This window comes from Acomys minous (genome assembly GCF_964271855.1).
Source record: "Acomys minous genome assembly, chromosome: 18".
Taxonomy (NCBI): Eukaryota; Metazoa; Chordata; class Mammalia; order Rodentia; family Muridae; genus Acomys; species Acomys minous.
This window is the reverse complement of record NC_140501.1, coordinates 46,505,892-46,532,619: the sequence shown is the minus strand read 5'-3', so window position 1 is coordinate 46,532,619 and position 26,728 is coordinate 46,505,892. Positions and strand designations below refer to the sequence as shown.

General features: G+C 39.1%; 1 protein-coding gene across 2 annotated transcripts in view; it reads right to left on the bottom strand.

Annotated features, from left to right (window-relative positions):
• RB1 (RB transcriptional corepressor 1) overlaps positions 1-26,728 on the bottom strand; it is a 133,701-nt gene that overhangs the window by 55,149 nt on the left and 51,824 nt on the right. For both annotated transcript variants that reach the window (XM_084767536.1, XM_084767535.1), the window contains exons 11-17: positions 26,092-26,169; positions 21,813-21,900; positions 19,423-19,539; positions 17,953-18,009; positions 17,835-17,866; positions 17,677-17,753; positions 16,152-16,348 (exon numbers count right to left, since the gene is read on the bottom strand). In XM_084767536.1, the coding sequence (XP_084623662.1) occupies positions 16,152-16,348; positions 17,677-17,753; positions 17,835-17,866; positions 17,953-18,009; positions 19,423-19,539; positions 21,813-21,900; positions 26,092-26,169 (646 nt within the window). The remainder of the gene's footprint in view (positions 1-16,151; positions 16,349-17,676; positions 17,754-17,834; positions 17,867-17,952; positions 18,010-19,422; positions 19,540-21,812; positions 21,901-26,091; positions 26,170-26,728) is intronic.

The window sequence follows — 26,728 nt, the reverse complement described above, 5'->3', positions numbered from 1 at the left end:
AATCTATCACTTGCAGCAATACAGGAAAAACAAAACAAAGTAACAACTTCTGATATTTGGTCATTTTGAGCAAAATTAGGAAATATTAAAAACCATTAAGTAAATTTAAAGAACATACATGCAAGGGCCATAAACACACATGTTGAAGTGACTGAGCAGTGATGGCTCAGAAGGAAAAACCAGGTCATAAATGTTTAGAAAAGAGAACTGACAAAAGCTCGGCTTTACAAATAGCAACAAGTGGCTGCAGATGGCTTTAAAACACCTGCCTCCTTTTATTGCCTCTCACTCTCTGCTGCCTTTTACTCTACTAGAAAAACCCAGCGGTACCCAGTTAAGATGACTGTTATAAGATACTTCTCTTTTTTTCTTGCACATCTAGAACTCTATCCTCAGTGTACTAGTTAAGACATGACACGCTGAAACGGGAGACTTTACGACTATATTCTCTCACATCAAATGACCCATATTCATCTTCTAAGTTAGAGCAGCTGTACTTCCATTCCATGGGTGAAGGACAGAAAACACTTCTTAGCTATTCTACCGGCTGCTGTCTCTAGTCCTGTTTGTACTTGAACGGGGAAGTAGCACTGCCATGGATAATCACTAACATGACTCACAAGCAAAGCAATATAATAAATTCCAACTGCCATGTAGCAGCCAAGAGGAGCCACATGTAACAAAGCTGGGGCTCAAGGACCTTTTTCTCCCTGAACATTTACTACTTGGAGAAGGCCACAGGCTGGAGAAGGCAAAGAGAAGGGAAAAGTTCTCAAAATGGGGAGTAAGCCAGGATGAACAGTTCCAGACTACTGTGTCCTCAGTTCTCTGTTCTTAAGAAACCATTGAGGAAAGAGAACAAAGGAAAGGGAAATCACAATTAAGTGTGATGTTTCTCAATATCCTTTTCATAAATGCTTACTCATTATCCCTCACAACAGCCCTCGAAGTTTAGTATTCCTCCACTTCTAGGGCAAAAAACCTAACACAGTGAGCCATGATTTTCTTAGAAATATACAAAGGCAAGATATCTGATAATGTCTGAATCTCAGGTTTCTTTAGGTATAAACTAGTGACAGCAGTGTTTACTCTTCAAAGCTTCCACGAAGGGTAAATGAGATCCAGGAACCCACAGCCCAGGTGCTCGTGCTGGGACCAGCACAGCAACAGACCAAAAGGCAAATAAAGAACTACGTAAGGAAAGAAACTTATCACGACCACCCAAGTTGTAACCACCATCTAACCACATGGAAAGGAAGCTGGGAACAGACGGCAGCCAGAGCCTCAGGTATGCTTCCTGGTTTCTCTGTGCCTTGGTTTCTTCACCTGTGAAATACGGGAGCATCTATTCCAGTACAGCTTTAAGATGGAAATGAGTTTTACACACATAAGAACCTTGTTACAGGGCCCATACACATTGCCTCTTATTGTTCCTATGTCGGCTATATCATGCAGAAGAAGGTGGTGGGGATGGGGTCATTTTGATGCTGGTCTATATGATGATCAGGAATATTCCAAAGGACTGTGACTAAGCAAGTTTGTTTGTTTGCTTGTTTGTTTGTTTCCTGAGCACTGCTTCCTAAACCAAGTTTCTACACGTTCTTAAAATGCACTGTTAAACAGCTGGACTGAAGCTGGGTGTGGTAGTGCATGCTTCTAATCCCAGCACTTGGGAGGCAGAGGCAGGCGGATCACTGTCAGTCAGAGGCCAGCCTGGTCTACAAAGCGAGTCTAGGACAGCCAAGGCTACACAGAGAAACCCTGTCTTGAAAAACCAAAAATAAAAAATAAAAACAGCTGGACTGATTGATCACTTAGCTGGTGTTTAGTTTCTGAAACAGGATTTCACTATGCAGCTCTGGCTGGCTTGACTGTGGTGACCAGGCTGGCCTTCAACTCTTAAATTTTGTCTGTCTCTGCCTTTTGAGGGCTAGGATTAAAGGCTTGCCCCTGCACCCTGCCTTGGATTTTTAAAAATAAAACTTCTTAATTTGTTTAGTATTTAAGCTACTACACAAACTAAGAGGATGGGTAATGTATATTGTTTGGATGGTGCGGTACAGACGAATTACAGATATTTGTCTTCTTTTTAATATTTTTTTATTTTTTAAATATTTATTTATTACTACGTATACAGTTCTCCACTTGCATGAACACCTGCAGGCCAGAAGAGGGCATCAGTTCATATTATAGATGGTTGTGAGCCACCATGTGGTTGCTGGGAATTGAACTCAGGACCTCTGGAGGATCGGTCAGTGACCTTAACCTCTGAGCCATCTCTCCAGCCCCCATTACAGATATTTCTCCACAGTAAACTCCACCAATTTCTCAGTGCCAGTGTCTTAAAGAAGACAAACACATGAAGAAAAGAATAGACTGGGGGTCAAGTATTAGAAATCACGTGAACAAAGGTCTAGGCATGCAAAGGATACTTAGGTCTTCAGCAGGGGCTTAGCTTTGCACAGTGGTAAAGAAGACATCTACTGATTTACAATAGTTGTTCTCCTTTAGGTTTTCTGTTTGGATTTTTTTTTTTTTGATAATGTGAAGAACCTCATATAAATACTTAGTTCTTTATTGACCCTGTACAGTTATGAAGGCAATTACTAAACTGAGCTTTTGCTTTACCTCTTTTAAAGTGCATACATATACACACCTCAATGGACAGTAATTTAAATAAGAATTTATTTATTTAATTTAATTAATTATTTAATTATTCACTATGCTATTATCCTCAATTTTATTTGTACTTCTACCGCATATCTACATATTTAAATTCTTCCTAGCATTCTCTTTAGATTTTAGTAGGTATATTGTGCTTTGTCATACCAAGTGTCTAAATATACATTATTAGGGTAATAAAAACACTGTGAATGACTTAACAGAAATAACCTGGTAGAGCAACAGAGCACTTTACTAGATATCATCATGGAATTTGGAATCAAACCAATCTAGTTTCAAATGCCAAGTGTGTGACTTGGGCATTATTTAACCTTCCTGAACCAGCTCCCACATTTAGAGAATAATAAGACCACTTACCATCAATGCATACAATTATTATGACAATCACATTAAGCAAACAATCTTGATGGACAGAACCCTGAAGTTAGTTAACAAATGTCTGATTCCCCTTTCTAAAGTCTGTGTCTCTTTCCTCATATGCAAACTTGAGACATGACTGCATTTTCTTTGTCTTTAAACAACCCACAGAGAACTTTACCTGAAAGCCCTTTTAGAATGTAAGTTCATCTAAAATCAGTCAATTATACTGCTACTCTAGGGATTCCCTACCCCTAATTAAGGAGCCATTGACAGCTGGTATCTCCAGGGGGAGGGGGAGTCAGTTCTTTAGGGATTGGGCCTCTGGTAGGCTGTTCCTGCTCTAGTGGAAGGCCCCATTCCATAAGTATATGGGCAGCATAAAGTAGACTCGATGGGCTATTTTAGAGGGTCAGGAGGAGAAGGAAGACAACTTGGGAAAGAGTGAGAAGTGAAAAGCAGATCTGGAAGAAGGAGAGTGAGAAGTAGAGGTAAAATATGATAAAATACATTGTAAAAATCTCAATAAATAAATAAATGGAGGGAGGAAGGGAGGGAGGGAAGGAGAGAGAGAGAGAGAGGAGAGAGAGGAGAGAGAGAAAGAAGAGAGAGAGAGAGGAGAGAGAGAGAGAGAGAGAGCGAGAGAGCGCATATGTGCTCTTGTTTGGCAGTGGTGGTGGTGGCAGTGGTGGTGGTGGTGGTGGTGACGGCAGTGGTGGTGGTGGTGGTGGCAGTGGTGGTGGTGGTGGCGGCAGTGGTGGTGGTGGCAGTGGTGGTGGTGGTGGTGGTGACGGCAGTGGTGGTGGTGGTGGTGGCAGTGGTGGTGGTGGTGGCGGCAGTGGTGGTGGTGGTGGTGGCGGCGGCAGTGGTGGTGGTGGTGGTGGCGGCGGCAGTGGTGGTGCACACCTTTAATCTCAGCACTCTGGAAGCAGAGGAAGGAGGATCTCTGAGTTAGAGCTCAGGACAGCCAGAGCTACATAGAGAAATCCTGTCTCAAAAAACAAAGGAGTGACCTGGAGATCTCTAGATGACTTCTGTATACATTAAACTTTGAAATGCACTACTAACATGGGAAAATATCTGTCAGTTATGCTACAAACCTTAAAGAACAAAGAGTATGTACAACAGTCTATTACTGATTTAATTGGCTTAGAAGAGCGAGCTAATGGCAACTTCTTTTTTTCTCTTTCTTTCTTCCTTTGTCTCTCTCCCTTTCTGGCCTTGACTTCAAAGAGATCCACCTGCACCTGCCTCCCCAGTGCCATCCCTGTCAACTTCTTATAGACTGGCAACATAACTGTCTTGGCAAAAGAGATATTCTAAAGACAAAGACACTCATGCCTTTATCTGACTATCAAACTAATGAAACAATGGATCCCACATTACAATGTTCCTAGGAATGCCATGCTGAGGGAAGGAAAGGCTGAATCCTTAGTGCTGGCAAGAGGAACTTGCCTTCCTGAAAGAAATTCCACATAGTTCTGACAACCTGACCACGGAGTAGAACCAAGTTGATAAGTAAGATCACACCTTGAAGATGACTGCTGAGTTATGCATGCCTCTTGGACCTCACCATTTCAGGAACCTCAAAGGTGGACTGGACAGTAACTGACCTCCATTTGTTCCCTTCCCAAAATGCCACACAGAATAAATTCATCTTTCTTTGCATTTTACTATGATTTATCTCTGTTTGTTTACTCGGGGACAGGTGACCTTGCTGGAGGCAGGTATCTTGTTGGAACTTCCAGAGCTCAGGTTTTGATGCCCCACCCGCAAATTCTAGCAACAGTAAGGGAGTAAAACACTGAGAAGTAGCCACCCACATGTGAGCTAAGAGGACGAGCAGAGGCTCAACAAGCATGACATTCAAGGCTGGAGAGATGTCTCAATGGTTAAAGCACCGGATACGCTTGAAGAAAACTAAGCTAAGTTCCCAGCATCCACATGGTGGCTCATAGCATCCATATCTGCAGTTCCAGAACATTTGATGTTTTCTTCTGACCTCCACAGGCACTAAGCACACAAGTAGTACACACACACACACACACACACACACACACACACACACACACACACACTCACACACACACACACTACTCATACATTTAAAATAAAATTTAAAAAATCTAAAACAGAACAGAAAACCAAAACCTGCAACATTCTGAAATAGTAAATGAGGATTCCAGTGCACTAACACAATAATGTTTACAAAAGTATCTTTAACTTGGATGTGAAACTGAGATATGCTTTGTTAAAGAAGAAAGAAGTATGTACTCTGTTTCAAAAATACCCCAGTCCCACTGCCACACAAAGCTAGTGCATAAAGCTACCTGGTGTATTTCCTTTTATATAATACCTCCTTTACTAGTAGGGCTAGCTTTTCATTTTTATCAGGAGTAATTTGGGGAGGGGTTGTATATTTTTTGTTTGCATGTTTGTTTCTAAGACAGAGTCTCCCTCTGTAGCCTGGGCATTCACCCAGCTTCTGAGTGTGGGGTATAACATAACTTTTAGGGCCACTTCCACACTCATCTACCATTGCATATTTCCAAATCTGCTTCAAGCCCTTTTTCTCATTTATGTGTGGTTTCTATTTTGATTCTTGGCCATTTTTTTCTTTCTTTCTTTCTTTCTTCCTTTTTTTCCCCATAGCACAGCACAGTAATTCACTTCTCTGCTAAATCACAGACTCCTTGGAGGCTTAAGTCTATGTCTCATGTTGTATTTATTTCACTTGGGCAATTACAGTTCTTTCAAAATAGCTGATGTGCAGAATATAACGTACTGCTCAAAAAGAATTAAGGAAAATGGAATTAAAGAACAGAAAAATGAGAGCCCTGTATTATCTTTAAAAAAAAGTTTTTGTCTAATCATTTATAAACTATGAGATAATTCAAATGAATAAGGATTCACATTTAATAGTTACAAGCCTTTAAATAGTTTTCTAAGAACAATATATTTTAGTAGATAAACTTGAATTTATTGACTTGCATCAACATGTTCTTAGCCTAAGATTCTAGGGAAATTCCCAGCATCACTGACCATCAAATAAAACAATGAAAAAAAATTAAAATGTATGCATCAAGTTACAAAGAAAGGGGAAAAAAAGACATTAGCTTGTGCAGAGAAGAGCTAGGACTTTCAACTGACGTGCTCAGATCCCATGTCTTATATCAGACATGCCAAAACTCAGTGGATTAAATATGGTCTACATCAGAGACAGAAAAAAAACAAACCTCTGTAGTTACAGTAGGCTAGAAAGAGGGGCTGTGACATGATAGCCAAATTATTATAGCCACTGCACAAAGTCTAAGTTTCTCTGCAAAGCAACAGAAAAGTACTGCAGGTTCTTGAACAGGAACAAGACAAAAACAAACTTAAAAAGAGTAACTTGCACTAGAGTATGAGGTAGAAGGCTGTACAAAAGGTACCTTTTTAGAAAGGTCACTATGATGTAAAAACAAAGACTACCCATATATTTAAAATAATCAAACATGTGAGAAGCATAGTATTTTCCTAGAAGTCATAGGGCTCTACATAAAACTATAGTGAAGGAAAAAATGTTTGAAAAAAATTAGAACTAATGGAATAACAGAGATATTTGGAAGCAAATTTGATACAAAATAATAGTGCAGAAGGTAAAGTTCCAGATGGCCTCACACCAAACACACAGGAGAAAGGGCAAAAATAGCAATGACCTCCTAGGCCACCAAGGCCAGCTATAGCAGCTAACCAGTGCCAGCAGGAAAGGCACAGAGCACTCCAGGTCTGACAGTAACCTGGGACTCACTTTAATACTAAACCTCACTCCCTGAGGGAGAGTAAAGATGCTAATCAGACTGGCAACACATGAAGTTGTATGCAGAATGACACTAATAGAGAATGCATGGAAAAGGTCATATTATGAAATGAGCTACCTACAACCCCCCCAACCCCCCTACCCCCACCGCAAGGTAACACAAAAGCTACAAACTTTTTACGCAGCAAGGCCACCGACTTACTCAGCTTCCTCTTTGGTCCAGCCTGTTCCACGCCCTTGCCTCCAGCCCTTAGACATAGACTCTTTGTAAATACTGTTTCTGCCGCAACTATGCACTTTGCTCAGTTCTTTTTCTCAGAGACACAGAGCTTAGAATACCCTAGAGCCCTATATCAGCAAGTTTCAAAACTGTATTCTGAACAAAATTAAATATTTTCAACTCTGAGTGTCAAGCCAAATCTCCCATATCACCTAAGAACGTGCTAGTTACTTATGGAAGCTAACGGTGTGATAATAAGGATAAACTGGATCATGGTAAGAAAGGTTAAGGCCTTAGATATGTTTTCAGAAAGAACTGATTTTAAGGAGTAAAAAAAAAAAAATTCAACCTAACAGCTTTTCATTCTAGTTTCCTGGTTGTTTTGTAACTGTAACTATACCCCGCATTGTTTTATTGTCCTAACTCACAGTTTTTAAAATTAGTAAATCCAATAATCATTATCTTACAATTCAATTGTTTTCCTGTAAGACACAGTTCTTTGTAAACTATAACTTAAAAAATCAAAACAAACAAAAAGCTAGCACATTGTCTCATGGTGAAACATTGTCTCATGGTGAACACTGCAACCTTTGTGCAGAGTGCACTGGAGGTTAGTGATTCACTACAGAAACACACAACACAGACCTTTTCTTGGCTTTTACTGAGCCACAGGCTTTTCTCCCACTAGTGTTCACTTCCTGTCAAGTTTGACATTTCAAAAGATACCAAAGCATCTTAAAAGTCTGTTCATGAGTTTGCCACCAAATAAGGACTGAAAAAGCCTGAGTCACTCACTCTCGCAGTGCTGGTGTGTAACCCTGTTCATCTGCCACCTGGGAAAACACTGACAAGAAGGACTTTTAACATTTCTTATGTAAGGGTATACTGATCAAAATTAATGTAACTGCATGAAGAAACGTGCTTGTGTTTGGTGACTGAATTGAATCCAAAGGAATGAGTGAGGCATTTTTGACAGAATTTATAGGTGACAACTTTCTTGTGATTTTTCTAAAATATATTAAGAGGAAATAATGAACTACTAGCGAGCGCGTCAGTGTCCCCACAAAGTAGAGTACCCCAGAACACCACCCACAAGACCTGACTCATCTAACGCAGGAAAACAGAAACAATGTCCTAATAGTCCCCATGGATAGATACTTCATAGTCACACATATTTCATCAATCACAAAGCCTTACATTTGGAAACTGTCAGTCCTGGTGAAGGAACAAGAACCAGATGGTTTTGTTTTTGTTTTTGTTTTTTAACAACTATAAAGCTGAACAAAATAAATAGTTTTCAAATGCTGAACAACCGGACAGAGGCCCATGAGAGACTCGAAGTACATGATGAACCACCATTGCTGCAGCTTACTGCATAGAAAGTGTTCAGGCCACACACAGGAAAAAACAAAAAACCAAAAAACCAGAAATGGAAACTCACTAGTCCCCAACAAACAGAAGTCAATGACACTCAGGTGACAGAATTAACAGAACAGAAAGCTGAGGAAGACTATGGAGACCCACTTTAGCTGCATCACAAGTAGTACACACTCACCCAAGAGCTAATTACTCAATATTAAAAGGGAGCCACTGAGAGGGGCAGGGGTAAGAGGGAGGGAGGACAGGAAAGGGAAGGGAGGAATGAGGGGGCAAGATTGGGATGAAAAGTGAGTGAGTGAGTGAATGATTTTTTTTTAAAGGAACCACTGGAGGGAGCAGAGCCACTGCTAAGAGGAACCAGTACAAATTCTGATTTCTATTAGCCACCGTGGACAAGCTTACGATCCATCTATAAACAGTAGGCAAAGGACTTAAAAAAGCGTTGCTTGTATAGTGGAGGAAAATCGGCTATAAAGACTGCTGTTTGAAAGAAAAAGTTCCTGGAGTCATAAGGAAAACAGAAAGAAGCAGTGTGTGTATGTGGGGGTGGGGAGGGATTATAAAAACAAACAACCAAACTACTTACAAACAATTTAAATATGTTCCAAAGCACAACTCAAGAACATTAAGAAAAAAATGAAATTATCCAGGACCCAGTAAGGCAAAATTCACAATATTTAACATCTAGTAAAATATCACCAAGAGGCAAAGCAGTAAGTGGTTGTTAAAAAAGAGAGCACCATCCTTTGAAACACATCAAAAAAAGAAACAGACACTAGAATTAGCAAACAGATGTTTAAAGTTATAATACCTATGTTTCATGTGTCCAAGAAGGCAAAGGAGCATAAATTTGTTAAAGAGATATAAAAAGAATCTAAATAAAAAACTTCTAGAGTTGAAGATTAGTACCCAAAATGTACATGGCCTTAACAGCAGATCAAACAGTTCAGAAGAAAAATACCAATAAGCTTGAAGATACAGCCATAGAAACAATCTAAACTGAAATACACAAGACAGTCAGCTATGGGACAACCTCAAGCAGTGTGTGTGTGTGTGTGTGTGTGTGTGTGTGTGTGTGTGTGTGTAGAAAGAGAGAGAGAGAGAGGGAGGGAGGGAGAGAGAGAGGGAGGGAGGGAGAGAGAGAGGGAGGGAGGGAGGGAGGGAGGGAGGGAGAGAGAGAGAGAGAGAGAGAGAGAGAGAGAGAGAGAGAGAGAGAGAGAGAGAGAGAGAGATCTCAAAAGACAAAGTAAAGTTAGAGGGTCATTAAAAGTATCTTAAAGTATAATGGCCCAATTTTCTGAATGTGATAAAATCTACATGCACATATATCCAAGCCAAAGAAACTATAAAAAGGCACATTATGGGAAAACTGGTTAGAACCAACAGTGGGAAGAAAAATCTTACAAGGAGCCAGACAGAAAGTCTTCTACAGTAGGAAAATAAAGACACAGCGACTTCAGGAAGAACACAAGCCCAGTGTAGCAACTTGTTTAAACATGAAAGAAAGCTGGAACCTAGAATCTATGCTTAGCCAAATAGCTTCCAAGCATGAAGTGACCTGTTTTTCCAGACACACAAAAGGTGAAATAGTCCTCACAGATAGATTTGTATAAAATTTTTTTAAAAGAAGGAATGAATAAAAAATTCCTATAGACAAAAGAAAAAAAATCAGATGAAAATGTGAATATATATAAAAAATAAAGAATACCAAAAGAAAAACATGTAAAAAAATAAAAATGAATCTTTCTCTTATTTTTTCTTCCTTTCTCTAAAAGGTAGCCAATGGGCTTGATATGGTGCCACATGCTTTTTTAATCTCAGAATTCCAGAGACAGAGGCAGGTGGATCTCTGTGAGATTGAGGTCAGCCTGCTCTAGAGTTCTAAGACATCCAGGACTATAAGTGAGATTCTGTCACTAAGTAAGTAGAAAAGAAAGAAGAGAAGAGAACTGATGCTTTACAGCAGAGGTTACAGCAACTGCTTTTATAACTTCTGCTGGGATAATACATATTACAGTAACAGCACCAATGCTGGCAGAGACAAAGTATACAACTTCCCTCCTTCCCATTTTTCTCTGCCCCCTTCCTTGTCTTTATTTATTTATGTTAGCTTGTTTGTTTTTAAGACAAAATTTAACTCGGATGCCCAGGCTGCCTTTGAACTCCTAAACCAAAGTAATTTTCCTGCCTCAGCCTCCAGAGTAGCATGGAAATGTCCTGATGCACCTGGCCACTAGGTTCTTGTACTATGTGGAAAGTTGTAAAATAAGATTCAAAGGTAGACTGAGAAATTAAGGTCATCCTTTTAAATCTTAAAGCAACCAATTATAAAATAAAGGAGTTTGAGTAGTAAGCCTACAGAGAAGATAAATGGATTACAACTATTCAATGGAAAAGAAGGCCAAAAGAGGAAAATGAACAGAGACAGACAAGGAGAAAATAAACACCAAGACAATTTAGTCCCAACCATATCAATAATCACATCAGATGTAAAACTTCTAGAAGCTGGGATACAAGGCAAAAGGACTACTTTGGAGTTCTTCATGATTCCAAGGCAAACAAGGCTACAGGAGACTCTGCCAGAAAAAAAAAAAGAAAAAGAAAAAAAGAAAAGAAAAGAAAAAAAGAAACAGAGAGAAGAGAGGAAGTAGGGGAAGAAAAGGGGACAAAGGGAAAGATACCGGGGAGGCATAGAGGGAGAAATATTTCAAATGTCTCCAAGTAGATGATCGTCTGACTGGGTGACATTAAAAACCAAAAGCAAGACCCAACAATGTACTGCCTTTTAAGGCTATTTACTTTAAGAATAAAGACACAAATAAATTAAAAATAAAGGAGGAAGGAGCCATGTCACTATTAATGAAAGAAAGCTAAAGCAGATTTACTAATGTGAGACAGTTGTTTCAGAAGGCACATCACCAGAGAGAGGGCTTTTCATAGAGATTAGCAACTTGGTCAAAGAACATTACAATTCTAACTTTTGTCTCTGCCCTCCTAGGCTCCTTGCATTGACCTCCTCGTTCCTTCCCATTCCTCCTTGCTATACTTGTCCTGGGTGACCCTGACCCTCTCTCAGCCTCTTAGTTCCCAAATCTCTTCTTTGCAGGGTCTTCATCTCCATTCCTATTCAGTCTGAACTCTCCTGAGATCATTTCTGTGAATACAAAATTTTCTGTTTCTTAATATTAAATTGAAACTTTTCATATCTCTGCCCATCACGCTTGCCACTTCAAACATCACCAAAAGTTCCTAACTGAAATCTCTATTTCATCAGGCTGCCATTTGAAGCAGCTAAAACTTCAAATCTTAATCCTAAGTACTCTCTGGTCAAAACTTCCTGGCTCCACTACTGCTCTTTTGTGCTTACCTAGCTATATTCTGATGCCTAACTGTACTTAATAACGCACCTTTTCTAATCTTAAAATGGCTGAAAGATGATTATAGGGGGAAAGAATGCCTTCATACAAAACTGCAGGAGAACTATAGAGAATTAGTTTCTGCCCTCAAAATTGCCTGGCAATCTGCAGGGCAATTCTTTTATCCTTCACCAGGCCACCCTCTCTATCAAGTAACTATTTTAAATCACAACCACGCTCCCCAAACTTTTAAACACCACTTTGTTCTCTCTACGTCACCCTCAATAAATCATCTCAGCTTCATTTTTTTTTATCAAATAAATAAACAAAAGTTGAAAAGCCATTAATTGGAGACTTCCTCAATTTCCTGCCGGAGCACACCACAAACTACCTTACTTGCAGTGTTCTCACTCTTCCCATTTGCCACAGCAGGATTTTGCAACCCAATGCTCTTCTGAAGTGTGACCTTGACTCTCTTTAAACAGGAGGTGGCACGTCTTTCCCCATTCCCTCAATCACCTTTGTGACTGTTTGGCCAGCAGAATGTAATTGCCAGATACAGCCCTCTTAGAAGCCTTTTGGAACCAAGGCTCTATGTCACAAGTGTGCCTACACTAAAACCAACATGCTCTGAGGAAGCACAGCTTTCATACTAGACCACAAAGCAAGATGGGTGGGAAGAAGAGAAAGGAAGAAGCAAGTGCCAGTGAGAGTCAGTAAAGTCTGAACATGGCAGAGAAGGGAATCTTGGAAGCAGATCGACCTCCCCTAGACTGTTGATACCACAGGGTGAGAGAGCAAGTACCCTGTTGCCAAAGCCTGTCTCACAAAATCATGAGCACAGTAACACCGCCGTTTGCACTACTGTTCTCTAGCAACAAAAGCCACTGGTAATTGTTCTTTTCCACAGCAGTTAATTCTCTCTCTTCTGTTTTAGAGCCAAGCTTCCCTGAGTTTGCACTGCCACCGTGGTAGAGGATTTGTGCTCTCTGTCCTCTTGAGTCATTGTGAACCACTTCTTTCTCTCTTGCTCATATCTCATTCTCTCCTCAGCACTTGATTTAATAGTCTCTGCTACGGTGATTAGTGACTTCCTGGTTGCTAGAATTTTCAGTCTTTACTGGCTGCTTCTACCATGTATGAAACGGGTAAGAATTCCTTCAGACTTTGCAATCTTCTTGTTCATGGTTTTTCCTCCTCTCTGGTTACTCTATTTTACTTTGTTTTGTAGTCAAAATCTTCTCTTTTCTGTGTAATCTTTCAAAGTTAGAGACCTTTGAGCTTCTATCTGTAGCATTCTTTCCTCAAACTACATCCTCCCTCTAAGTGATATTACCTATTCCCCAAAGCTCAGCAGCTCAGCTTTGCACAGAGCACATCAGTACTCAAATGACAGCTCTGCCACTTAGTGTGTGTGGTCTGAGGAGGCTTCTCTGGGTAGTCATTCCCTCGTCTACACATGACCACTTGACACACTACTACGAGAATGCACTGATTAATTTTTAAATGTAACGACATTCTAACAGGTGCTTACCAAACACAGAATTATAAGATAACCTGCCAATAGACTGATAATGTTTATTATATATGTGTGGCAGCTCTCAAATTCATACTCCTAGCCTAAGATTCTTTCCTAAGCTTAACACATATATGCAAATAACCTCAATTTCAACAGCCTACAATTATTTCAAACTCATTGCAAAAATTGGAGTTTTCCTCAAGAAAATTACATACAATCTAGAATATCTACTTTCTTAAATGACACCACCTCTTAGTTACAAGCCAGAAACCTGTTGTTGCTAGTTGAGCTCCTCTGTCCCTTACTCATCCTATATAACTAACTGCTACATCAGACAACACCATGCCATACATGTTTTAAGTGCTTTGTACATATTAAGTCATTTAATGAGATAAAGGCAATAAATGACAGGTAGACATTATAGGTAATAAACACAGTAAGACTATAAAGGACTGCAGATAAAAAGTTACCACAAAAAGCAAAGTAAAACATTGAAATATGGTAAATGAAAGGGCAGAGAAAACCCTTTCAAAACTCACACACTGGTAGAAACAAATATGACTGTATGGATTAAACAGAAACTCTTGGGTTCAGCAATTAAGAGGTACTTGTGCCGGGCATGGTGGCACACGCCTTTAATCCCAGCACTCAGGAGGCAGAGGCAGGCGGATCGCTGTGAGTTCGAGGCCAGCCTGGTCTACAAAGCGAGTCCAGGACAGCCAAGGCTACACAGAGAAACCCTGTCTCGAAAAACAAACAGAGTAACTTGTTGCTCTTGCAGAGAACCTGGGTTTGATTCCTAGCACCCAAATGGTAGCTCACAACCATCCATGAGCCCAGTTTCAGACAACCTAATAGGCATGCATGTGCTATATATACATGCATAGAGGCAAAGAAACATTAATATGGATAAAGTAAAAATAAATATTTTTTAAATTCACATTAAAAAAAATAAACTAAATAAACTGGGCTTGGGGGCACACACCTGTAATCCCAGTACTCAGGGAGGCAGAAGCAGGCAGATCTCTGCAAGTTCAAGGCCATCCTGGTCTACAAAGCAAATCCGGGACAGCCAAGGCTACACTGAGAAACCCTGTCTCGAAAAACCACACACACACACACACACAAAATCAACTAAATAGACAACTCCTTAAATATTTTAAAGTTATAACATATCTACTATGATTTAAAATGTCTCCCATATTCTCATGTTTTGAACACTTGGACCTCAGTTGCAAGGCGGCCCTGATAAACTGTTATGTGAAGCTGTGAAAGTGAAGCCTAAGTTGCCATGGTGACCAAAGGATACTGCAGATGCCTGAACCATAGGACATCAGCTGAGGAAAGCTGCAAACACAGAATAAAGCTGGACCAAGGGAGAGGCTTATGTAGTCTGGGTTCAACCCCCAGTACATGTACACACACATTTTAGGGGGAGTGAAAATAATTAGTACTTCATTTGATATTTTCCCCCTCAGTCAACAACACAATGTGAATACAATGCCATCAGGTTTCAGCACTAATGAGATTTTTTTAATACAAAATTAAAAGTCTATAAACACTAGCTGTGGATCTTTATCTGAGTATTCATTACATTGATGCACTCAATTAATAAAAAGCTCATCCAATTATCACCTGAAATATATATATTCCCCCATTCATACATACATACATATATGTATATATTCAGTTTTTTTAAAACTCTGTGAAAGCTCAAGTATATTTGTGTGATATGCTTTCAAATATAATGACAATCATTCTCACAGGAGAAATATACACTATCATGTTTGCATGGCATGATTTATCTTCTCAAAGTTATATGCTACCAATCTCACAATCTTATAATTTAACAGCATATGAAAAGTTAAAAGTATTTTCATGGACTCTCGGTGGCTGAGCATTCCTAATCCAAAACCCCCAAACTAGAGATGCTCCAAAACATCAAATTCTTTTCATTTCCTATTGAGGCTCAAACTAAATATGCTTAGCATACAACACAGTTTAAAATATTATTTTAAAATATGTAAATCTGGTAAATCACAAAGTATTATCCAACAAAACAGACTTGAAGAATAAAACAGCCCTTTAGGGAAAGATCTTATAATTACTACGTAGGAAATGTGGTCTTTATTAAAACAAAGGCTTTATCAATAGCCTGTATATTATAACCAAAGAACCTACAGCACATAGTTTCCACTGCTCTAATGCTATAAAACAATATCTACCATTAAACAATAGTGTGAACTTCATGTTATTATCTTTTGGGGGGTTTAAGACAGGGTTTTTCTGTGTAGCCTTGGCTGTCCTGCACTCACTCTGTAGACCAGGCTGGCTTCAAACTCACAGAGAGATCCACCTGCCTCTGCCTCCCAAGTGCTGGGATTACAGGTGGGTGCCACTGTGCCAGCTTGTATTACTATCTTTAAGACTAGGACAGAATGGATAAAACAGAAAAATGTACATAATCTCAGACGTTTAATTTTGTTGAAGAGTGAGAACATTGATATTATGAACAATAACACTTAGATTTTAAATAAATTACCTCAATACTTTGAAGACTTCGGCTTTAAGTGCCAAGCTCTGTGAAAAGTTGCTCCTACACAAATGCAATAAATGGTCTAGGAAGCTCTGAGGCCAGCTGGCCTGGTGATGCTCAACACAAAGACAAGTAGCTCGCACTTCTGCATCCATGCTCACATTCATACATACCCCCACACAAAGTGCATTCTAACGCTCCACTGGACGCTGAGCTGGACACGGACGATTCATTCCGTAGGGAACGTCTCACTCACAGTCATGCACATCTGAATGCCTTTAGCTATTTAGCTAGTCACTTACTGAAAGCCATGCAAGGGACTCCATGATCCGATGCTCACATCTCTCTAAATGTTTTATCATTTCTCTTGTCAAGTTGGCTTCCACTTTGATAAAACTTTCAATCACTTTGTAAAAATCAAAGGCTTTTAAATTAAGTACATTCAGAATCCATGGGAAGGACAAATCTGTTCCAGAATCAAGATTCTGTGATGTACTCCCTAAAAATAAGAAGGAAAATGTGTCAAAATGAAATATTATGGTCTGAACTGATAAGATTTGAAAGACCTTACCATATAAAATCACCATATAGGAAAAAAGGTAAGCAATTTTTACTTAAAACAGATAACTTTTATTCTGCAGTCTACAAACTCTCAAGAAACAGACTTCCAAGTTTTAAGAGTGTGTGTACACATTTTTCTTAGCGATAGGGATCATAGTTTCTGTCAGCTCTGCCCAGAGTCCCATGTCCTACACAACGCCCAGGCAAGTGTCTTACCAGCAATTCTTTATCATGCCCACTTTCACTGCCATCACTGCTTGGTTGAGAAGACTCGTGATGCCTTTAATATTCTGCTGATCAACCGGGCAGTGGAAGCACAGGCCTTTAATCCCATCACTCAGCAGGCCGAGACAGGTGGATCTCTGAGTTTGAGACCAGCCTGGTCTACAGAGCGAGTCCCAGGACAGCCATGACTACACAGTGAGACCCTGCCTCAAGCCTGGTGCTGCAGGCCTATAATGCCATATACTCAAGGGGCTGAGGCAGGAGAATTACAAGTTCAAGACCTTCATGTCTCAAAAACAGTAAGTAAAAGAGAGCCAGGTTGCCTAGTCCCTGCCCTGAGTTCAGTTTTCAACACTGCAAAAGGAAATGGAAGAGACTTTGCTAACTGTGTTAGAAAATGATCTCTCTGAAAAATGTGGTTACTTATGAGAATTCAGTTTCAGTAATTACTAATTTAACTTCTTTTATTCTGTAGCTCTATTATTAGATGACTGTTCATCTTTTGTGTTCTGCAAGGAAAACATTTTAATATTTGAAACAATGTTTGGAAAGTAATATATTTAAAAATTATATTTAAAAACAGTTATGGGCTTTTAATCTGTTATTTTCAACAATCATTAAATTGTTATAGCTATTAATAGAGGTAGCAACCAATTACTAAATATTCAGTTTCTGGTGGATTCCTGCTCCTGGTCTCATGAGCACAGACACATAACAGTGCTGTCTACAAGCACCGACTGTTCTTCAACACTTGTGGCACTTTACATGCTCACAAGCCTGTGTAGCAGTTTCACTAGCTACCTTTCCTGTGTTCAATATACTTAGAGCAGAAACCTGAAATGATTGACCTGTTAAACCATTTAAATAGCTGTAACACCCAATTACATTGCTCAGTACATATTGGTCTACAGGATGACTTTTTCTTCTCACTGCATAGATACAAACACAAAACAAAATAAAAACAACAAACCCACAGCATAACTTAAGTGTTTATTTACTTTAAATTAAGCTACAGTGTTTATTTATTAAAATTTAACTTACTGCTATACGTAGCCATTACAACTTCAAGAGCACAGGCCAATAAAGACATATGAAAGATGTTGTCATTTAGGAGTTTGCTAAAGGGGAAAAAGAATGAATTAATTTAGATATGGCTTTTATAAAAAAGAATTGATTTATTAAAGTTAGAAAATATTTACCTAAAATTCTGAATGGATAAACGTTCTTCTTCCTAAAATAGGTAATTTTTAAGGTTTAATTGAAATTTTGTTTATGTCAACATTGAATTTTTTTTTCTATTTTTTCTGTTTAACTTACTGATTTAAGCATGGATTCCATCACTCGATAATACAATCGGACCCCAAGTTTATATCGCTACAAACAAAAGGAAAAATAAATATTTAATTGTTTTAGAAAATCAAAACCTAATTTTTGTTACAGTCTTTTCTTGAAGCGCACTCTGCTCCTTCTAGCGACATGACCAGTATGAGATCGTGAGAGCCGATTTGTTTAGTCCAAGGATTAATATGTACTAATGGTCAGCACTGGAAATAAGGTAAGCAGAACAGCAGGCTAGGCGCTTATAATGCTCCTCCGCTCCATCTCAGCCTGCTCCCCTGTTCTACAGACAGGGTGTGCACAGTACTATCTTAACCACTTTATACAGCTAGTCCTTTTGGAGACACAGAACATTTGTTTTTGAAATGGTGACGATTAAAAGAATAGTTTCTGCCTGTAAAACTCAGTAACACTAGCACAGGCCAAAACCCAAACCCAACCAAAAACCAAAGTTGATCTAATCAGTAAATGTTTTAAACAAATAATTAGTTCCCATAAATAAAACAAAACAAAACAGATGTTTGAATTACAGATACATAGGCACATCAGCAGTATCCCTTTATTACAAAACAAGAACATATGTCCCACATATACTCAAAAGGTAAGTGCCACATATCCTCAAAAGAATTTTAAGTATAATCATTTAAATAAACCAGTGATTCTCAACCTTCCTAAGACTGCTGTGACCCTTTAATACAGTTCCTCATGTTATAGGGACCCCAACCATAAGAGTATTTTTGCTGCTATTTCATAACTGTAATTTTGCTACTGTTAAGAATTATAATATAAATATCTATTTTTCCAATGGTGTTAGTCAACCCCTGTGGCAGGGTCATTTGAATCCCAAAAGGGGTCACTATCCATAAATTGAGAACAGCTGGCTGGTTTAAACTAACCAGTGGCATCAAGACATAACCTCACCATACTGGAATAAATATTACAGTAGATAATGCTACTTACTTTTATGCTACTTACTTTTATGCTACTACTTACATGCTAATGTCATGTAGCAAAGTAAGCCAGAAGCAGAAGCAGTCTTAGAGAATTTAGACAACATGTTCACGACCACACAGCCCCGGCCGTACCTCAGGGTTACATATAAGCACTAGTTACAGTCCTGGCACTCACATGGAGGTCTTACCCAATTAGTTTATTAGTTTATTTTCTGAAATAGTACTACTCAATAGTAACACTAAAAGTGGTAGTATAATATAATCTCATTTATGTAGTCATAGATTTTAATTTTTTTCTTAATTTTTAAATTGCATACTCATTTTTGTATTACATGCTGGGCTGAAGAGAGATTTCACCTCTATTTTCCCATAAGTACCAGCAAACACATACATCTGGAATATATACCATCCATCATTATCTTATACCACTATACAGCACACTGTACAGACACCTGATTCCTATATTGTAGCATCAACAAATGTGCTCTCAAGTTACCTGTACTCCAATGTCAACACATCCCTGGCCCACAGCGTTAGCAAACTTCTCTTTAAAGATGTTTCCAACATCCTTTACTCTTTTCAGGATATTTTCTTTTGGATTCACTGTGCAATTCTTTAAGAAATACAAACAGAATTAAATATTGAGGATACTGTTTGACCAGAATTAACATTTTCCTCTTTCATAGTAAATGACTTTGATCTGCTGCTTGTTTGTGAAAACAAGTAAACACTTCCACTATAGCAAGAAAGAGTCTGGGGAGGGGAACACACTGCAAAACTAAATGTGACCATGCACCTCCAATTTGCTCATAAGGGAAGTTCCTCAAGTGGAGACAACATTAGCAGACATGAGATACTTGTCCAATACAGACAATACTAGAATAAATCACAGGAAGATGAGTACCCACAAGTCCAGCAGGCCTTTCACTATGGCTGTGAATACACCTGCAGTCTCCAACTTTCAAGACTCAAGAAAAAGCGGCTCCAACGTGTCATCTAGTATTTTTATGAAAAGGTTATTCTAATAGCACAAAAATAATCTCAAGAATTGACAGTTGGGATTACTTGAATTAAAAAATACTACCCAGGAAAGGGAACAATTAGCAAAGTAATTTTCTTACTGTAGAGTGAGAAAAACAAAAACAAAAAAAGTCAACCACACAAAGAACATGCAATTACCAATAATTCACAAGGAACTGAAAAAATAAGGATGCCAAACTAAATAATCTATTCAATGTTGAGTTAATAGGTGGCTCTCAAAAAGAGAAATACAAATAGGCAGTAAGTATTTTAAAAAGTGTCCAAGATCCTTAGCTAAATAGGAAGTGTAAATTAATACTGCTTTGAGATCCTATCTCACTTTAGACAGAAAGAAACAGCAATAAATGCTAGTGAGGGTATCACAGAAGAGGAGCCCAGACATATGGCTGGTGCAATGTAACTGCTATGGCCACTACAGAAGTAAGGCTGGAAGTTTCTAAAAAACCAAACCAAAACAAACAATCTAAAAAATATGTGAGACTCTGTGTCAGGTTTCACTCGCCAAGAACAGTGAAACTAGAATTCTCCTCAGAACTAACTATCCTACTCCTGGGTACTCAGCCAGAGGCCTCCAAGGCAGCCCATGGGTGACACTTGCCCCATGTTTATTGTTGCACTACTTGCAAGTGCTAGAAAATGAATGCAACCTGGATGCCTGTAGACACAATGGAATTTTACTCAACTATAAAAAGAAATCATATTTGTAAGAAAATGAACGCCACTGGAGATCATTATATCGAGCAAAATAAGATAGACTAAGGAAACCTACTAGTGTACTTTTGTTCACTCATATGAAGAACCTAAATTTAAATTGGGGCGGTGGTGTGAAAGGAGACCATGAGAAAAAGAAGAAGTCTTAAGGGAAGGGGAAATGGGTAGAAACCATTTAACATGAAAGAAGAAAGGGGGACTCTTCAAAGGGGGTACAGCAAGGAGACTTGAGGGGAAGATAAATTACAATATGCAGTGAAGCACGTATATGAATATGATATAATGGAACTCATTACTTCTATGCTAACTTAAAATTAACAAGAAAAAGCATACATCCTGAGCAGTAGTCAAAGAGAGAGAGAGAAAAGATGGGCTGGGAGATGGCCCAGTGGGTAAAGTACTTGCTATGTAAACATGAGTGCCTAAACTTGGACAGCAAGCTACCCTGAGGTGGCACCAGGCATCTGTCACCTCAGAGTAGGATTGTAGCAACAAGAGGACCCAATCCTGGGTTCTCACTGAGCAGTCGGGATAGCAATTGGTGAGCCTGAAATTCAGTGAGATCCTGTCTTTCAAAGTGAAGTGAAGGGCTATAGGAGGCAGACTACCAGATGGTGACGCTAGACCTCACAGACACACATGCATGCAGATAGAGCCACATAGAACATGGGAAGGAAGGAAGGAAAAGAAAGCTTTTAAAAAGGAAAAGGGAGAGGAGGGGAAGGAGTGGGCAGCGGTGGCACGCAGACATCAGCAAGGGCAGGCTGGTCTCTCTGAGTTGAAGGCCACACAGTTCTACATAACCAGTTCTGTGCCAGCCAGGGCTACATATGAGACCTTGTTTCAAAAAGGGGGGCCAGGGGAGGAGGAAGAAGGAAGGAAATGGGGAAAAAGGTGTCTCAAAAGTGAGTAAGTTAAAAGAAAAGTAGTAAACATAAGAAAAACTAAAACTAATAATGTTTAAATAAAATAATCATCAAATCTGGGGCAGTTCAAAGAACAACAAATAAAATACCAAATAAGTACACGTTGGATGGAAGATAAATGTTTTAAAGCATACTTAGTAATTTATCTTCTAATTTCAAAGTTCTTTCAAGATACCAGAAAAAGTGATTTTTTTTACATATGGCTTACATTAAAATAGGAAATCAGTTTTTCTGATGGTTGATCACTTGCAGAATTTAAAATCACCATTAATTGTTGGATAGTATTCATAACAGCCCTAAGGAGAAAACACAGGAAGAAGCATTAAGCAACAAAGGAAAAAGTTAAGAATGACATACAACTATCATTTAAGCACAGCTTTTAAAAATACTATGTATCCCATTTATATTGAGAAATTCCATGATATAAGAGCTTATTTAAATAAAATAAAAATCCTTTAGCATGTTGCAGCTTAAAAATTACAGGTTACTTAAATATTCGGAAAAGTATTATCAATAATGACAATTGTAGAACTGATACACTTACTAATAAAACTAAGTATCAATACTAATGATAGAGAATTATTTGTCAAACCAATGACCTGTTCTAGAAAATATACTGCATATTTTCATATTATATGAACAGGTAACTGACATCAAAATGGTATTCTTTCAAGAAAATGCTACAATTAAGTGTCAATTCCCCATGTCAGAGACAGAACCTCATTATACAGTATAGGCTAAACTCAAACTTGTAACAACCCTCTCCCAAATCTGGAGATTATAAAAAAGGACTGCTATGCCTATCTTTAAATATTATACACTTTCAAATAAAGACACTACGATAGTCTGACACTCATGTGAAGAATCAAAAGAGCCTTCTTTTCAGGTATCTCCAAGGAAAGGGAGCAAGGTCCTGAGTAACTTTAAAAGTCATTTCTACTAAAGCATAGCATTTGCCAGTCTCTTGGGACTACCATAATTCTATAATTCTGCATGCAGACACACACTGTGTGTAGTATAAAGACTGGCATTGTAGCTTTGTCGTAGCAGGATATTTGAGACATGTATAAGGATGCAAAGAACCACAGACTACTTAGGACGGCTGATTTAAATATAATGCAAAGCATGCCGTGTTCTTAGCCAGGCTTCTCAATACTTCATCTTTCACACATTACAATTTTTAGAGCTCCTATTGATAAATCTAAGTCACAGTGACCAATGCCACAAATGACCAGTTATTAAAAAGGGAACTGCAGATGCCCTTGAAGCAATTAACTCAAACATACTTGCTCTTTCTTTTTCTCTTTATTTTTTAAGATTTATTTATTATGTATATAATGTTCTGCCTGCATGTGTACTTGCCCACCAGAAGAGGGCACCAGATCTCATTAGAGATGGTTGTGAGCCACCAGGTGGTTGCTGGAAACTGAACTCAGGACCTCTGGCAAGAGCAGACAGTGCTCTTAACCTCTGAGCCATCTCTCCAGCCCCACTCGCTCTTTCTTGACTCTGGCACCTTCTCTCAGATTTGCAGCTTTGTGCTCTAGGATCCCAAGCCATACCAGCTCACTGCAGCCTAACTGCCATCCAGTTCTTAGGACAGCACTCCTCAGAGGTCAACCCTTACCATCTATTCTTGCCTTCATATTTCCTGGCTTCGGGCAGACGTGCGTATTTTTCTGTTCTTAACTTGCCTTGATAATTCCCAGCTCTATGGGTGCCTTACATCTTCCTGCTGTAAGACTAACATATGAAAAATGAATCCATGACATATATCAAACCTGTTCCTGTGCCTCCTTTACCACCACTATTCACCTGGTTCAGACCTTTGGCATGTCTCAGCTGAACTACTCCAATAGGTCAGTGCAGAGATTTTCACTCACCATAGGTGAAAAGCACAGGAACATAGGATGAAAAGAACTCTTCAGGTTATTCTAACCTGCATCCTAGTCTAAGCACTAAGGTGCACCAACAGTTCTGTTTCTAACCTGCTCTGTGCATACTGTTCCCTCATGAACCACTGATATGGATAGCTGTAAAATTACAGCCTGGGCTGGGGATATAGTTCAATGATAAGGCGCTTGCCTGGCATATGCAAAGGCTTGAATTTGATCCCTGGGAAAACAAAGGGAAAAAAAGAAACAAAAACACCACTTCTCAGAGACTATTTTTATTATTTCTTGTGCTTATCACCCATTTAAAACACAGGCCACACCATGCACTAGGTAAAGTATGTGAAGGCAGCATACTAATACCTGTTTTCTTTTCTTTTTTAATTTATAATATATTTATTTTTTTGTATTTTTTTCTCCTTTATTAATTTATTCTTGTTACATCTCAATGGTTATCCCATCCCTTGTATCCTCTCATTCTTCCCTCCCTCCCATTTTCCCCTTATTCCCCTCTCCTATGACTGTTCCTGAGGGGGATTACCTCCCCCTGTATATGTTCATAGGGTATCAAGTCTCTTCTTGGTAACCTGCTGTCCTTCCTCTGAGTGCCACCAGGTCTCCCCCTCCAGGGGACATGGTCAAAGGTGAGGCACCAGAGTATGTGAGAAAGTCATATCCCACTCTCCACTCTACTGTGGAGAGTGTTCTGTCCATTGTCTAGATCTGGGTAGGGGTTTAAGGTTTACCGCCTGTATTGTCCTTGGCTGGTGCCTTAGTTTGAGTGGGACCCCTGAGCCCAAATCTGCCTATCATAATGTTCTACTTGTAGGCTTTTAGGACCCTCTGGATCCTTCTACTTTGCCTTTCTCCCATGATTCTCTCATCTAGAGTCCCACTAGAATGTCCTCCCCTCTGTCTCAGTTTCCTGGTAAGTGAAGGCTTTGGTGGGACATGCCCCTTGGGCCTATATGCAGATATAAGTGAGTATATACCATTTGAGTCTTTCTGCTTCTGGGTTAACTCACTCATTATGATCATTTCTAGCTCAATCCATTTGTCCACAAATTTCGGGAATTCCTTGTTTTTAATAGCTGAATAGTATTCCATAGTGTATATGTACCACAGTTTCTTTATCCATTCTTCTATTGAGGGACACTTAGGCTGTTTCCATGTTCTGGCTATTATGAATAAGGCTGCTATGAACATGGTTGAGCAAATTTTCTTGTTGTGTGCTGGAGCATCTTCTGGGTATATTCCAAGGAGTGGAATAGCTGGGTCTTGAGGAAGCCCTATTCCCATTTTTCTGAGATAGCACCAGATAGATTTCCAAAGTGGTTGGACTAGTTTGCATTCCCACCAGCAATGAAGGAGTGTTCCTCTCTCCCCACATCCTCGCCAGCATGTGGTGTCACTTGAATTTTTGATCTTAGCCGTTCTGATGGGTGTAAGATGGAATCTCAGAGTTGTTTCGATTTGCATTTACCTGATGATTAAGGAAGTCTATTCCTGCAGTTCTAGCTCCTCATCTCACAATCAGCGTAGAGCAGCTAATGGTTCCCAGATACACTGTGCTGTGCCATATTTCAGTGCCTCTTCATTATAGTACTGCCTCTCAGTAAAATTCAGTTGAGACACAATTTCATACAATTTGTGTTACTTCATTAACTTGGACATAAGTGTCCTGCTATGCTGGTGTGATATACTGTCATTTGATATGTACCACTGCTTGCTTACAATGTACCAACCACCATGCTAGGTCTTAATTATTAAAACTGTGAACAAAAAAGCCATGGTCCATATGGATAGCAAATTAAAGGCTACTATTGTTTCTATTAGTGAAAAACATATAAACATGTACAGGATTTATAGTTACATTATGAACATAAAGGAAGAGATGGCAGTCCACAGAAAGAACAATTTCAAGAAAGAATGCCAAGTATGAAGGCTTTAAGAACAAAAGAGTCCTGACGGGTCAAAAACTGAAAAAAGGCCAGCACGTAGCCAACACAGAGTAAGCAAGGACAAAAATGAGGTTAGCCAGGCAACATAAACGTGATTATATAAGGTTGGGGGACTGTTAAGCAGTTTGCTATGTATTCTAAACCCAACTACAAGTAATCAGAGGGTTTGAACAGTAGTCACCACACACACTGGGATTCACACTCATAGAATATTACTTGTGACCTCTGGAGAACAGGCTTATTGGTACGAGAAAGCTGCATGGTAAGAAATGAATGACAGAAATGGAGAAAGCGCATGGACTCAAGAAATACTCGAGCATTTAGCGAGACGTGATAATAGATACCAAAGGGGATATGAGTGAGGAAGGAACATAAAAACAACTCTAGGTTATGCAACATGAAATGCTAACACTTTTTCTTTCTGAGATGGAGCATGCATTTTACGTTATGTTCCTTATATGAAAAGCAACCAAGTAATATTTGTGCCGAAGCAAGTCATAAATAGTCTAGACAAAAACAGTCCTCCATATGTATTCATCCCATGCTGTGCAAATACAAAGCCACACAGGAATGAATCTGAAGCACTCAGACAGCACTGAATAAACAATTAGAATGAAAGCTGGAAAATGCATACCTCACTGGAGTGTGTGGAGTAACCACGTTTGCCTCTTCATCAGGGTTGCTTTTTCGTGGCGTTCTCTCTGTTTCAAAACTAAATGATAAGCAAAGTAACTCATGTTGAAATTTACAATTTGTACTTATGAGTCAAAATAGCAGTTATTAAGTAATAATAAATATCAAAACTAATTACTAATTCCTGTTGTTCAAGCATCACATAAATGTTTTCTATAAGGTAAGTGTTATGGAACAAAGACCCTAGTGCTGCTTGTATGATTTTTTTTTTCTAACCACCATTCTTCAACATGGGTCTCCCCTTCACAGATTTACAGAAAAGTGATATATCAACCATTGAGGACAATATTTTGGAAGGTAGAAGATGTTTTCCAGCTGGTGGTATTAACAGCCAGGCTGTGTGCAATCTTAAAACATTGCAGCTCATGTTTTTCAGTGCACTATGCTGTCCAAAGATTTCATTTCTAGAGCCAGGCGTGGTGGTGTACACCTTTAATCCCAGCACTCAGAAGGCAGAGGCAGGTGGATCACTGTGAGTTCCAGGCCAGTCTGGTCTACAAAGCGACTCTAGGATAGCCAAGGCTACACAGAGAAACCCTGTCTCAAAAAACCAAAAAACAAAACAAAACAAAAAGACA